This window comes from Pogoniulus pusillus, chromosome 1 (assembly GCF_015220805.1).
Source record: "Pogoniulus pusillus isolate bPogPus1 chromosome 1, bPogPus1.pri, whole genome shotgun sequence".
Taxonomy (NCBI): domain Eukaryota; kingdom Metazoa; phylum Chordata; class Aves; order Piciformes; family Lybiidae; genus Pogoniulus; species Pogoniulus pusillus.
The window spans coordinates 34,050,873-34,064,079 of NC_087264.1; the positions used below are offsets into that span (position 1 = coordinate 34,050,873).

Consider the following 13,207-nt stretch of genomic DNA (forward strand, 5'->3'; position numbering starts at 1 on the left):
AATAAGCTGACTTGAGATCATTCTTTGAACCAGACTTCTGGGGTTAAATGTATTCTGAAGGATCTGTGGTCTTTAGCAAGAGAAATAATTTTGCCAAGTGCTGGGCCAGTTTCAGCATGGCCTAACTCTACTCTTGAATTCACTCACTGCAATTCTCCTTATCTCATAGTGCAGTCACAGCCTTTGCTAATAACTGAGATGCTTTTATATAAATCATCTTTGCAAACCTGTAGGTTGGAACCATCAGTCATTTATGAGACTCATCAAGCAGCTTTGTGTTCTTAGCAGCAGAATCCATTGGTTTTGTAACCTTGGGAACAAGATATCAGGTGTGGCAAGGCAAACTCTTTCTGTGTACATCACAGATTTAGAGCCTGATGTGCTCAGTTTGGAGAACAGTGCCTTGCTCAACAGCTGGAATTGGTCTTCAGGAGTAAGATTCAAACTGCTAATTTCCAGTGTGACTTCAGTCAAGTCACTTACTCATGCTAAACTTTAGCTTCTTGTGTGTAAATGAGGTATTGCTTTACAGATTGCTTTGCTCCTTACTCTATATGGATGAAGAAATGTAGGTCTTCCTGCTTTAATACAAGAGAAAGAGGTGAACTGAAAAACAGTGTCTGATTATTTCCTTCATTAAAAGTTAATTCCTTATCTAGAATGCAATCAGAATAGACTGCTTCGTTGTTGCTTTTCTTGTAATTATAAGACATCTGTCTCTGATTCTGAAAAATAAATAGCAGCTGAGAAACAATCTGCAAAGTCACACAGTGCTTTACAGCAGCTGGTAAGCTCAGGCTCCTTTTGTTCCAGGTTACTGAACCCTGCTCATTGCAGTGGACTTCAGATCTGCTCGTGTGGATCACCGAGACCAAAGTGATGTGGTGAGTTGTAAATAAGAAGACTGGCTTGTGTCATATGCAGGATATACAGATTAGGCTTAAATTTCCTGCAGCTCTATGCTAGGCAGGGAAGAAAAATGGTGTATTTCCCGTTTCAAAGCTTTTCCTTGGCAGTTTGAATCTTCCTTTATCTTCACAGGGTCAAAGTCTGCTCATTTTGCATATAGGTGTCTGCAGACAACAGTCTGTATGCACGGGAGAACTTAACAGATACATAGTGAAGAAAACAAAGATGGGAATTAGGGGGTGAGAAAACAGAGGATAGTGGAAAAGTGAAAAAAAAAGCACAACAAAATCTATAAAAGTAAGGGAACTTGGTGAAGAGGAGGGTATCAGAAGCAGCAGTGAAGGTGTCCTAGGTTGAGCCTTATGTCTTTAAGGACCATGAAGAATAGACCTCCAAGAAGTCCAGAGCGGTCAGTTCTTAGTATGAAACATCCTGAATACTTGCTACAAACTGCCTTTGATATGAATTGCAACAGAGGCTTTTCAGAGGGGCTTGCAGAGGAGAACTAGACTAAAGGGAAAGGTGACAGCAGTGTGCTAGAAGCACTACCACTGGAAGCAGCTTTGCATTTGCTCGTGGCTGTGGTCTGCTAGCAGTTGTGATGCTAAATTTGAAAAGCAATACCCAGATAGGCTGTGAAGTCCTGATCACTTTCTATAGAACATGACAGGTGCAGAATCTATGGCAAATAAACAAGACTGCAGTGCACTTGGAGGAGACTGAAGGTGGAGTGGGACATAAATCAGGGTGAGGAAAGTGCCTTTGGCTGCAGATTTATGAGTCTGTTTCTTGAGCTCTTTCTCTCACTGTTCTTGGTCATCTTTAAATATCTACATGTTATTCTACATAATTTATATACTAATGAAAGATCTGCTAAGGTCCCATGCCATTTCCTGGCTGCCATTCTGCAAATGTGAATTTTATTTTTATTGTTTTTGCAATCACAAAAATCACATCTAAGGAAACAGAATTGAAACCAAAAAAAATTTGCATGTTTCAGTTAACCGGGCAGAATTTAGCCTTAAGCACTGGTGAGTTTTGGAAATGCAAGATTTTGCCAGTCTAACTTTGGTACACCTATCAACTGCCCATCGGCTCTGGAATTGTTATTTACTGTTAATGAACTAGCAGCTACAGACTCATCAAGTATCAAATGATGAACAAACGTGGAAAGCTGGTTTCTGTGTTCCACCACAAAGTTATAGCAGACATAAGGAATGCTGCTAGGAATTCTGCCACCAGCTTTCTAATGTAGGCAGGTACCTCTCACAGACACTGCACAGAACTGCCAGCTGGGGAGACCTTACTGCTCTCTACCTGAAAGGAGGCTGTGGCCAGGTGGGGGTTGGTCTTTTCTCCTGGGCAACCAGTGACAGAACGAGAGGACACAGTCTCAAGCTTGTCAGTGCAGGTTTAGGCTGGATGTTAGGAAGTTCTTCACAGAAAGAGTGATTGGCATTGGAATGGACTGCCCAGGGAGGTGGTGGAGTCACTGTCTCTGGAAGTGTTTAAAAGGAGACTGGATGAGGCACTTGGTGCCATGGTTTAGTTAATTAGAAGGTGTTAGGTGATAGGTTGGACTCGATTGATCTTGAAGGTCTTTTCCAACCTGGTTAATTCGGTGATTCTGTGAACAGCTGAAGTGTTTAGGACATATTTCTCTTCTCTTGAACTACTCCATGTCCCTCAGTGCATAAGACAGCCTGAGTAGCCTAAATTCTAGCGACGTCCTTGGGCTGTGCTTTATTTCAGAGCAGGCTGCAGCCTTCACAGTCTGAAATGCTGGAGTCCTACCCTGTCATGCCTGCCGTGCTCTGGCTTGTAAGAGATGCACAGCATTTCAGGAAGCTTCCTCCTGTGCAGGCACGGTGCTTTGAGGATCTCCTGGCACTCTCCAGGCACCGCAGAGGGAGTGTAATGGGAATGAGAGCCACGACCTTTCTTTGTAAGTGATATGTGGCAAGTAATAATTCTGGAAAGTCAGACTCAGAAGCACAAATGCCCTTCACTGCCACTCACCTCTACTTATGCTGCCCATGCCTTCAGCTTCATAACAAAATGTTTTAGCTCTATCTCTAGCTCCCACTGCCCACCTCATAATTTTACCATTTCAGCACACACTTAAGATGTTTGAGGTTAATTATGAATGGACAGCACTACATGAGTGAGTGAGAAAAAGCTGTGGATTGATGATAACAGCCTGCAAATACACAGAGTTTAAATGCTGAGAAGACATGAAACATTTTAAGTATGAAACAAGGATTATCACTAGGGTGAATGAGACATAACTAAGAAAGAGAAATAGTCAGAGGAGAAGTTTGCCTGACAGTGTAATTATTAAACTGGAAGATTCTATCACAACAGGGTAAAGATTTCTCACTTGAGTTCAAAATCTGACTGGAAAAGCCTAAAAGAACTTTTCACAGGGAATGACTTCATGGTGGCGGTGACTGCAAAACTGTCCTTTTTGGCTTCTCTTTGTATGTCTGCATGCATGCACTCACCACTGCATGTATGGCTCCTTCATGACAGTGACAGTCATCCTATGTTGTATGTTAGGCATTCTCATTTCATCAGGACTCCTGCCTATCAGTGAGATTCTGCTGCAATGCTTCTTGTCTTTCTAAAGCTCCTGTAGCCCCAAACAGCTGTCAAGGGACAAAGTAAAGCCAATCAGAGTGGCATTTGCTTCTAATTCTCAAAAAAGTAATGTTTCTTCCAAGGATTACGCTGGCCTGAGGCTGAAGGAAGGTAACATTTGGCTGTATGGTAGGACAGATTTTGTATGTCATCATCCACCTGGATTTGGTAATAACAGGCTTTAAGTGAGAAGAGAGGTTGTCTGCTCCATGGTCAGGGTATCCCATGCATGCAGTAGTTTGGTTTATTGTTTGTATTTAAATGTGACACCATTTACATGATAACATTGAATGATAACAAAAGAATAATCTGAAAGACTAAAAAAAAATTAAAGTATAGAAATAGCTTGATCTTAACACATTTTTCAGTTTCTAAATGCTAAGCTAGCTATTCTAAATAATCTGACTTCTGGTAGTGACTGTTCTAGGCTTTAAAGTGTATGAAGAATCAATGTTTTTGTTGGGTTGTTTGCTTGCTTGGGGCTTTTTAAGCTGACTAGCAGTTGTGAGGATTTCTGGGCATCTGAACATTGCAGTGTGATTTTTTTTGACTCCCATTTCTACCATGGTGAGGTAAGAAAGTCATGTTCTGATTTTGGCTGCAGTCACAACAGTGTCTTTTTGGTTGAATAATGCATCCATTTTTGCCTGTGTGCATGTGTCTGGTATATATAATTATATATTTTAAAAATAATACTAATTATTTCAAAATATTATCTATTATTTTGCTACCCTTGTCTCATACTGAGGCTTCATGCTCTTCTGTATTTAGGCTGGTTTAGGGTGCATGCAGATTATGTCCACTGCAGATCTGTCTGCTCTCCCAATGCTCCATCCTGCCTGTCTTTCCTTTGTCTCTGGGGTCACTCCCAATAGCTAAGTGATGACAAATGTACACAGTGTGTAGACCCTAGTGAGTCAGATATTAGAGCAGTTTCCTTCTAGACAACACTGCACAACATACTTCAGTAGTTGTTTTACTTCTTTGTTTGCTTGGTTGGTTTATTTCAGACTGTATTATCACTTTATTGCAGAGAGCAGAACGATTTTGGCCAAAGGAATAACTTTAGCTGGGTACTTTTAGAATGGCTAGGAGGAAGCAGTTGCAATTTTGGATTTAAGCATGTTGTGTGGTGCCCTTTTCATTTGACCTTGCAGTATATGGGGGAAGAAGGGGAGCAGGAAGATTGATGAGCTGTCAAGATGCGAGTCCCACTCAACTTGAAATTCAAAACTTGAGGTAAGAGTAGAGAATGCCAATATTTAGGTGCAAAGTAAAGAAGAAAATACAGGTTGTTTTGTGTAGATTTTGCAGGGAGGGTTGGCTCTGTCTTATTTTCAGCAGAGTGTGTCTCTCTAGCCAAAGGGAATGTAGGATGTGACAGGAGGGTCTGATTGGGGAGGAATTCAATGCAGCTATCAACAGTGGGCTTCTATGTAAATACTGTAACACCTCTGAACCGAGGAACAGCTGAGATAACACTGTAAACTAATCTCTAGTGCTGGAGAAGCTGGCCAAGCCTTCACATTATACAGTTTCCATAGAAAAGATGGGATAATGGTTAAAAAAAAAAGAAAAAGAAGCAGATGTAAATTATATATGGCAGCCTATTGTAGAGTGAAATACATTGACATTTTAAAACTGGAAGTGGCATATGGTAAAGTACTTTTGTCTCTGAAATGGTTGTCTGTGCCAGGCTCTGTATGTTTAGAGATCACTGCATATGTACAAGTTCCTACATAAATAGGCAACACCATCAGCAAAATATTTTCAACTCTCTGTTACTTGTGCCTAATGGATTTAGATTAATATATACTCATGTAGGGTTCTTATCAGTATAATTGTGCTTGATTTTTCATCAATACAAAAAGATCTCCAAGAGACAGTATGTAAAGAGCAGAGGCACTGAAGCACAGCCTTTCCCTGCTTTGACCTTTTCAGGTCATCATACTTCACAGCCCTACACCTCCTTTTCTTGGGTAGCTAAGAAAATAAAAGTGGCTTTTATATACACAGATAAATGCATGCACTTATAATATACATGCACTTACATATGTGTATATGCACAGATATATCTACATATGCACAGATATGAAATATACACACACCTTTATACACAAATAGTGGCTCACTTGGAACAATGTTGTCTCTCCTAAGGTATTTAAAGCAAAACGGGAGCTATTAGTGGCCAAAAAGCTTGTTGCTGTATCTTCAGACCTATGCTCATAACTCGGCACAACCCCAAGATAAACTGGGATTGGGGTGGAGCTCGTTAATTGTGTTAGAAATGAGAAAACTGAACCCACTGTCTCCAGTTTCAGGAGAATTTCAAGTCTAAGCACCTCTGATGCCCCCTTTAGATACAGTTTAGAAATGAGTAGCCAGACGTTGCCTGTTCTTGCACCCTTTGTCAGAGCCAAACTGCAGCGTGAAGCTAGCTCTTACACTGACACCCCCTCAAAGCCCCCAGACCGCAGGTTGTGTTGCATTCACAAGCTCTTTCCTTCCACCTCATTTAAGATGTATATAACCATGTGATGGCTCTCAGCCCTCGTATAGCATCTAACATACAGGATCTGCATTTCAGCACTTGATCCAGCTTACCGAGTGTTCCCTTCTTGACTCTTACATCCCACCCTTCCCTTCTGCCCCAAGCTTCAATTCCTTACTTCCCCCTCATTGTGCCTTACGCAGGCAGACATTGGGCAGCTCAGAAGCTGAGCTCCTGAAGGACATTGTACTCTGTGCTATAATGCAATTCCTCCAGGACAGACGTTGACAGTCTGCCTTCACATACCAGGCCAAACCCACTCAAGGGATGCCTCTCCAGTCTTTCTATTTTTAACTATCACAAAAAAAAAAAATCCTGAAGATACACGGATTTTCTAGGTTCCACCGCTGGAACAAATTATCAATGTGGATGTTTCAACAACTGAGCAGGAAAACAACTGTCACATTGCATTAATACCATAGCTGGGTTTTGTCCGAGCTATTCCCATCTCTCATCTTCTGCCCTATATGTATCACTGTGTGGTACTGATCTGCTGTGCACTAAGAGCAAAACTGGGAAGTTTAAGTATATGCATATTAACCAAAATGAGCAGGTCCCATTTCATGCTGTATATGCCGGCCAATGGCAGAGAAAAACACCATTTTTGCTACATGTGTTCATCAAAGTGTGTGCTGCTCATTCCTAAGGCAATACAGGCAGTAGATGCAGCCTCCATGCAGTAGAAGAGTCTCCGTTGCTGGCATCGAAGTAACCTCATGGGTCGTTGACTAAATAGGAGCTCGACTGTCGTGGGGTGGGGTTTTTTGTTTGCTTGTTTCTGATGTGTTTTTTTTTTTTTTACAGTTAAAAAACGAGAAGCCGGGGGACACAACACCCACGCAGTTTCCCTCACACCCTCCGACGAGCCCGAGCATCTTCACTTAAACGCGCCGCGTTTCTGCGTCCACCTGGCCGGCACCCGGCGGCTTCTCACACGACGGGGTGCCAGCGGCGGCGGGCAGCGGGGCCGAATCCGGGCGTGCCCTTGCGAGCCGGCCCGGGACACCACCTTTCCACTTGGCTCCCTGCGAACCCTGGCCCCCGGGGGGCTGCGCGGGGCTCCCTATTTGGCCATGCGGCGGGCCGGGGGCGAGCTGCCCCGCGCCTGCCTTACATGGGCCGGGCGACCGGGCTGCGTCGGGGCTGGCCAGGCTCCATTCATGGCTGCGCGGCCGCTCAATGGCGCGGAGCCGACCAAATAAGGAGAAGGTGGCTGCCCCGTCCTGCGGCGGCCCTGGCCGGCACTGCCCCTCGGGGGTTATAAATTTGAGCGCCTCCGCCGAGCTGGCACCCAGGCTTTCCTCCGCAACCCCCCTGCCGCCGCTGCTGGCCAGGTGAGTAGCACGGCGGCCTCCGAAGCCCCTCGGTGCAGGCTCGGGAAAGACAGGGAAGGATGGGATGGCTGAGATGGAAAGAATGAAGGAATGGATAGATGGATGGACGGACGGGTTGATGAATGGATGGATGGATGGATGAATGGACTGGACTGGATGGGCGAGTGGGTGAATGGATGGGAGGCACTGGCTGGCGGCGGATGCCGGTCGTGCAGGTACAGCCGCTGCTCTGTGTGCGCCTCCCGCTTTGTTTTACTTCTGCCGCGGACACCGCCCCCGTCCCAGCCATCGCGCCTCGACGGGGCGGGACGCACTGTGGCCGGTGAAGTGCCCTGGGCAGGGCCGATCTCTCGATTCAGTCTGCGGCCTGGGGCCACACGTAACGATGCCCTAAGGAGCCTGTAGAAGCGCGGAGAAGAAAGCGGCTGCCGGATCCCATTTAAAGCCCAGCCCAGGAGCGTGGCTGAGCCATCGGGCTGCCTCCCGGGACGAGTCAAATTTCCCGTTGCCGCCGGCAACTGTCAATGTGCCGCAGCCGCATCTGCGCTCCGAGATGGAGGGCGGAAGGGCGCGGAGCGTCCGCCCAGGGGTCTCGGCAGGGCCCGGCGGCCGAGCCGCGGTGGCCGCAGTGGTCTGGACACGCTGTCGCACTGTGTTTCAGATCCGTGCCTCCCTCCGAAGATGTGTGACGACGAGGAGACCACCGCACTGGTGTGTGACAACGGCTCCGGGCTGGTCAAGGCAGGCTTTGCCGGAGACGATGCCCCCAGAGCCGTCTTCCCATCCATCGTCGGCCGCCCGAGACACCAGGTAAATTACGGAAGTAGGAGCGGGGCAGGACAAAACCTTCCCCATCTCTTCAGGGGTCACCTCCACGCACTCTTTCCCTCTTTAGTCCTTTCGTCCTATCCCAAGTACTCCATCCAAGCCTTTGCTCACTTTTTGCAGTAGTACTTGTGGCACATTTTCACGCCTCCAGCGCTTCCTTCATCTCCTCTTTTTGGCTGTCCCTTATCTCGCTTTCTAACACTTTCTCCCTTTCCTCCAGCTATTTCTGAGTCTCCAGCTTTTTTCTTGACTGCCTTCCCTATTCTCCCTCCTAATGATCCTAAACCCAGCTTCCTGCAAAGCAGCTGCCCACTCCTGGTCCTGAGCCAGACCTGCCACTGATGCTAGTGCACAGACATCTCCACCGGCTGAATCTGCACATCATGGAGTTTGTGTAATGCCCTTCCCACCCATCCTGCCCCAACTTTTCGCATACCAGACACCTTCTTTTGTCTGTCAATGACCTTCATACATCCCTCTAAGTCTCCTTTTCCCTGTTGCCACGTCGTTCTTCTTTTGTCACACTTAAATTGGTATGCAGAAGCACAATACTTTATCTCCTATCATTTCCTTAGCAAAAAGTTTGTAATGCCTTAAAAAAAACCCACACCAAACCTAAAATGTTTGTGATTTGTATTTTGTTACTGCGGATAAATTATCCATGAGGCTCCATAGAAGTATCCAGTATCTTCCTTCACTAGAAAACTTATTTCCCTCTTTATTTTCCTGTTTAGAAACTTTATTTGTATGTCCCTCTACTTTTTTTCCTCATCAAGATACTATGCAGTTTGTATTTCAGTTAAACTTCTGGATGAGAAAGAAGTAATTGAAAATAAGAGGTGCATTAACAAAGAGAAGAAAATCCTTTCAATAGATTAAAAATTATTAAATAAGAAACCTTCAAATTATCTTATTATTTCAGTGATGCTCGTTTATTTCCCTGTGCAACCTTTTAATGTGTGACTGTACCTTTCTTGAAAATAGCATAGTTGGCTGTGATGTAAATGTCTGAGCTCTGTCACGTTGTCTTCCTTAAATAATTCTTTTTTGGATCTTCTTCTCTTAGGGTGTCATGGTTGGTATGGGTCAAAAAGACTCCTATGTGGGTGATGAAGCTCAGAGCAAAAGAGGTATCCTCACTTTGAAATACCCCATTGAACATGGCATCATCACCAACTGGGATGATATGGAGAAGATCTGGCACCACACTTTCTACAATGAACTCCGTGTGGCCCCTGAGGAGCACCCTACCTTGCTTACAGAAGCCCCTTTGAACCCTAAAGCTAACCGTGAAAAGATGACTCAGATAATGTTTGAGACCTTCAACGTACCTGCTATGTATGTGGCGATCCAGGCTGTCCTATCCCTCTATGCCTCTGGCCGTACAACAGGTAAAATAAACAGATAAACACTCCTGAGATACTTCCTTTCAGGGCCTCTCCTTCCATCTCACATAGGAAGAAAACTCACCATAATTCATGCAGATTTACAGAAAATGAGATCGTTTATAGCCATGGATGATAACAGCGGCAGCAAAGCTGGCACAAAATAGTCTGTGGAAAGAACAAATGTGGACCTGTCTGCATTCTTTTTGGGGAGGCACTGTGGAACTGATTCCTGCTGCCTGTCATGATGCAGATGAGGAGATGTTTTTGTGAGGATATGGCAGTTACATGACAATTACACCATTTAAGGGTTTAAACTTGGCCCCCAAAATGCCCATTATTAGACCAACACACGCTCAATGCTCAGAAAAGTAGCAGTGGAAGACTTACAGGTAGGGGTAAGGTGAAAATCAGTACAGAACAACTGTTTCATGGGAAAGTTCAAGCCAAATAGGAATATCTATGCAGCAGAAGGAACAGGCAGGATTTTGGTGGCTAAAATAGAATGATGCCACTTTACACTGCCTGAAAAATCCAACATTTTGCTGTGTTTGTTGATGTTTACTGTGCCCAAGGTCTCTGAACATTTGCTAGGTGATTCCAGCTGCTCTCTGACATTTCTCTCCCAGGTATCGTGCTTGACTCTGGTGATGGTGTTACCCACAACGTACCCATTTATGAAGGTTATGCGTTGCCCCATGCTATCATGCGCCTGGACCTGGCTGGCAGGGATCTGACCGACTACCTGATGAAGATCCTCACAGAGCGTGGCTATTCCTTTGTGACAACAGGTCAGTGCTTTCAGCTTTGCCCTTCTGTGAAAATCCTCCTGTTTCTCTTGGCCCACCTTCTTCCTCTTGTGTTTCGCTTATCCAAACCTTGATTTGAATCCCGTGTACCTGCAGCTGAACGTGAGATCGTTCGTGACATCAAAGAGAAGCTGTGCTATGTTGCACTGGACTTTGAGAATGAAATGGCTACTGCTGCCTCTTCTTCCTCTCTGGAAAAGAGCTATGAACTGCCTGATGGACAAGTGATCACAATTGGTAACGAACGTTTCCGCTGCCCTGAAACCTTATTCCAGCCATCCTTTATTGGTAAGTGTTCCCAGGAAATTCTCCTCTCTGTAGGTGGTACAAGTGGATCAGGAGGTGTCCCACTCCTCTTCCTGTTGATCTAAATTTGGCACAAGATCAAACATAAAAAATTAATGAGGTAGATCCTTTGGTTCCTGTAAGCTGTGCTTGATGTGGCCTCAGATGGTAATTAGCTGAGCGCTCTTGTTGCAAGTTTTAGATCAGGTTTTATGGTCACCAATTTTTTTAGTGATAAAATGTACAATTAGAATAGCAGCATTAGGGAGCTGGCCCCAAACATCCTTGTGGATCCCTTCCAACATTCTATAACTTTATGTCACTGGTGGCAAGAATAGCTTTCAGTGCTGTATTTGTAAGGCTTCCCCTAAAAACCAGGCTCCATGAAGAAGTAAAGTATCTGGGAAAGGCAAAAAGTGGAATGAAAGGTGTGAGTTATTTCTATGCTGTTTGTGAGGGCAGCTGATGGATACAGCAAATGCTTCTAAGTCCTGAGCAATGAATACAGTTGTTCATCAGCTGACATCTTAGTGTGGATCTAGTGTCAGTTGTTTCAGGAAGCACCTGTTAAAATTAATAAATTGGAATGCACAAACATGTGCTGCTGGTTTCTTTTTCCTCACCACCGAGTACTCATCTCTTGGTCAGTGCTTTCCTTATGTCTTGCTTTGATCTTTATCAACAGTATTTTCAGTAGGCTGACAGAGGTTGCTGTTGTCTTTTCTAGTTCTACTTCAATTTCTTTCATTATCTTTATTGCTGTCTCCACTATATTTAAGTAATGCTTTTTATAAGACTGGTGTAACTTGATACTCATAGCACAGAATCACAGAGTGGTTTTAAGGGGCCCCCAGAGATCATCCATAGATCATTTGTCTGTTCTGTCTAACTTGCTCCCATTGCCATATATTAAATGAATTTATCTCTCTTATCTACTTCTCTTATTGTATATTTCGAGTATCTTCCCTTTGCACATGCATTAGGATATTTTCTATCAAATAGATTTAATTTTCTAAGCTAGCTCTATAATCCTTTTTCTTTTTTTCTACAACATATAATAATCAGCAAGTAACTTTACAGCAAAAAGAGCCTGTATTAATCATGAGGAGAAATCCCACGAGTTCTTTGCACAAAGACCTCTTGTATAATTTCCTGCTCTATCGTCTTTTTTCTTCTCAAGGTATGGAATCTGCTGGTATTCATGAAACTACCTACAACAGTATCATGAAGTGTGACATTGATATCCGTAAGGACCTCTATGCCAACAATGTCCTCTCAGGCGGTACGACAATGTACCCTGGTATTGCTGATCGCATGCAGAAAGAAATCACTGCCCTTGCTCCTAGCACTATGAAGATCAAGGTAAGGAATTTGACTCTCTACTGTAAAATATGGATAAGAGTGGAGAAAATGTCCACATTGTTAAACTGGGATATAGGAACAATTCTACAGCTGATGGACAAATGAAGAGAAACTCCATGTAATCCAGATAATTATAACAGTTAGAAGCGAGTGTTAGGAAAGAGGAAAATATGGTTATAGATTTTCTTGAGGCACTTTGCATGTACTAGCTGCTGAAGATCAATATTGACATTATAGAAAAGTTCTGCTCTATACCTAGGGAAGTAGCCAGTGGCTTGTTACGTTGATGATTTAGGTTGGTTATTCAGAAAGGCTAAATGAGGATTTTGTTGCTTTTCTTTACCCTAGATCATTGCCCCACCTGAGCGCAAGTACTCTGTCTGGATCGGTGGCTCCATTCTGGCATCTCTGTCCACCTTCCAGCAGATGTGGATCAGTAAACAGGAGTATGATGAAGCTGGTCCATCCATTGTCCACCGCAAGTGCTTCTAAGCACTTTCCCCCTCAATTTACTTCCCACTCAGGATGATGACAACATGCTTCTTGGAGTCTTCTGGCAACCCTTCCTGAACTCTTCAGTCATTGTACAGTTTGTTTACACACCCGTGCAATTTATTTGTGCTTCTAATATTTATTGCTTTATAAATAAACAGGATCTGGAGCTTGCAACCTACAAATTAGTGTCTTTCGGTTTATCACAAGTACTCTTTGCTTAAAAAGAGCAAAAAGGAGACTAAATGCCCTGGGATTTAGAAATTCCCATCAAACCTACCAATGTCTTCACTGCATGCCAAGTCCTAAATGATGTAGTTGAGTTAGGTCATGGTTTTCTGTTAGTAAGAATTTCCAGTTTACGGTTGTGATTCTGAATCTTGAAGCAATAGAAGCATCTGGGCAGCCTGATCTAGTTGAGGATGCCCCTCTTACTGCAGAGGGAGTTGGACTAGATGACCTTTTCAGGGCCCTTCCAACCCAGACCATTCTATCATTCTATGGTTCCATGATTCTATGATCATATATCAAGGCTTACAAAGACATAGCCTTGATGGTAGACTCAGTAAGTGGAACAAGTGGAAAGAAAATTCTTATATTCACTGTCTGGGA

General features: G+C 44.0%; 1 protein-coding gene across 3 annotated transcripts; it reads left to right on the top strand.

The window, feature by feature from the left end:
* Nucleotides 1–774: 774 nt before the first annotated feature.
* ACTC1 (actin alpha cardiac muscle 1) lies at nt 775–12,780 on the top strand. 3 transcript variants are annotated; one of them, XM_064148063.1, is made up of 9 exons: nt 775–884; nt 4,707–4,788; nt 6,905–7,434; nt 8,096–8,244; nt 9,329–9,653; nt 10,277–10,438; nt 10,553–10,744; nt 11,922–12,103; nt 12,452–12,780. In XM_064148063.1, the coding sequence occupies exons 4-9, from the start codon at nt 8,116–8,118 to the stop codon at nt 12,593–12,595; spliced, it is 1,134 nt and encodes a 377-aa protein (XP_064004133.1). In that variant the 5' UTR covers nt 775–884; nt 4,707–4,788; nt 6,905–7,434; nt 8,096–8,115; the 3' UTR covers nt 12,596–12,780. The 3 variants fall into 3 exon arrangements, with proteins under 3 accessions (XP_064004133.1, XP_064004141.1, XP_064004150.1); XM_064148071.1 differs by lacking the exon at nt 4,707–4,788; XM_064148080.1 differs by lacking the exons at nt 775–884; nt 4,707–4,788; nt 6,905–7,434 and having other exon boundaries at nt 8,010–8,244.
* The last annotated feature ends 427 nt before the right edge of the window (nt 12,781–13,207 follow it).

Coding starts and splice junctions, on each gene's coding strand:
- ACTC1 (XM_064148063.1), top strand. CDS start 8,116: ATGTGTGACGACGAGGAGACCACCGCACTGGTGTGTGACAACGGCTCC. Junction 8,245..9,328: donor TCGGCCGCCCGAGACACCAG/GTAAATTACGGA, acceptor TTCTTCTCTTAG/GGTGTCATGGTTGGTATGGG. Junction 9,654..10,276: donor TGCCTCTGGCCGTACAACAG/GTAAAATAAACA, acceptor TTTCTCTCCCAG/GTATCGTGCTTGACTCTGGT.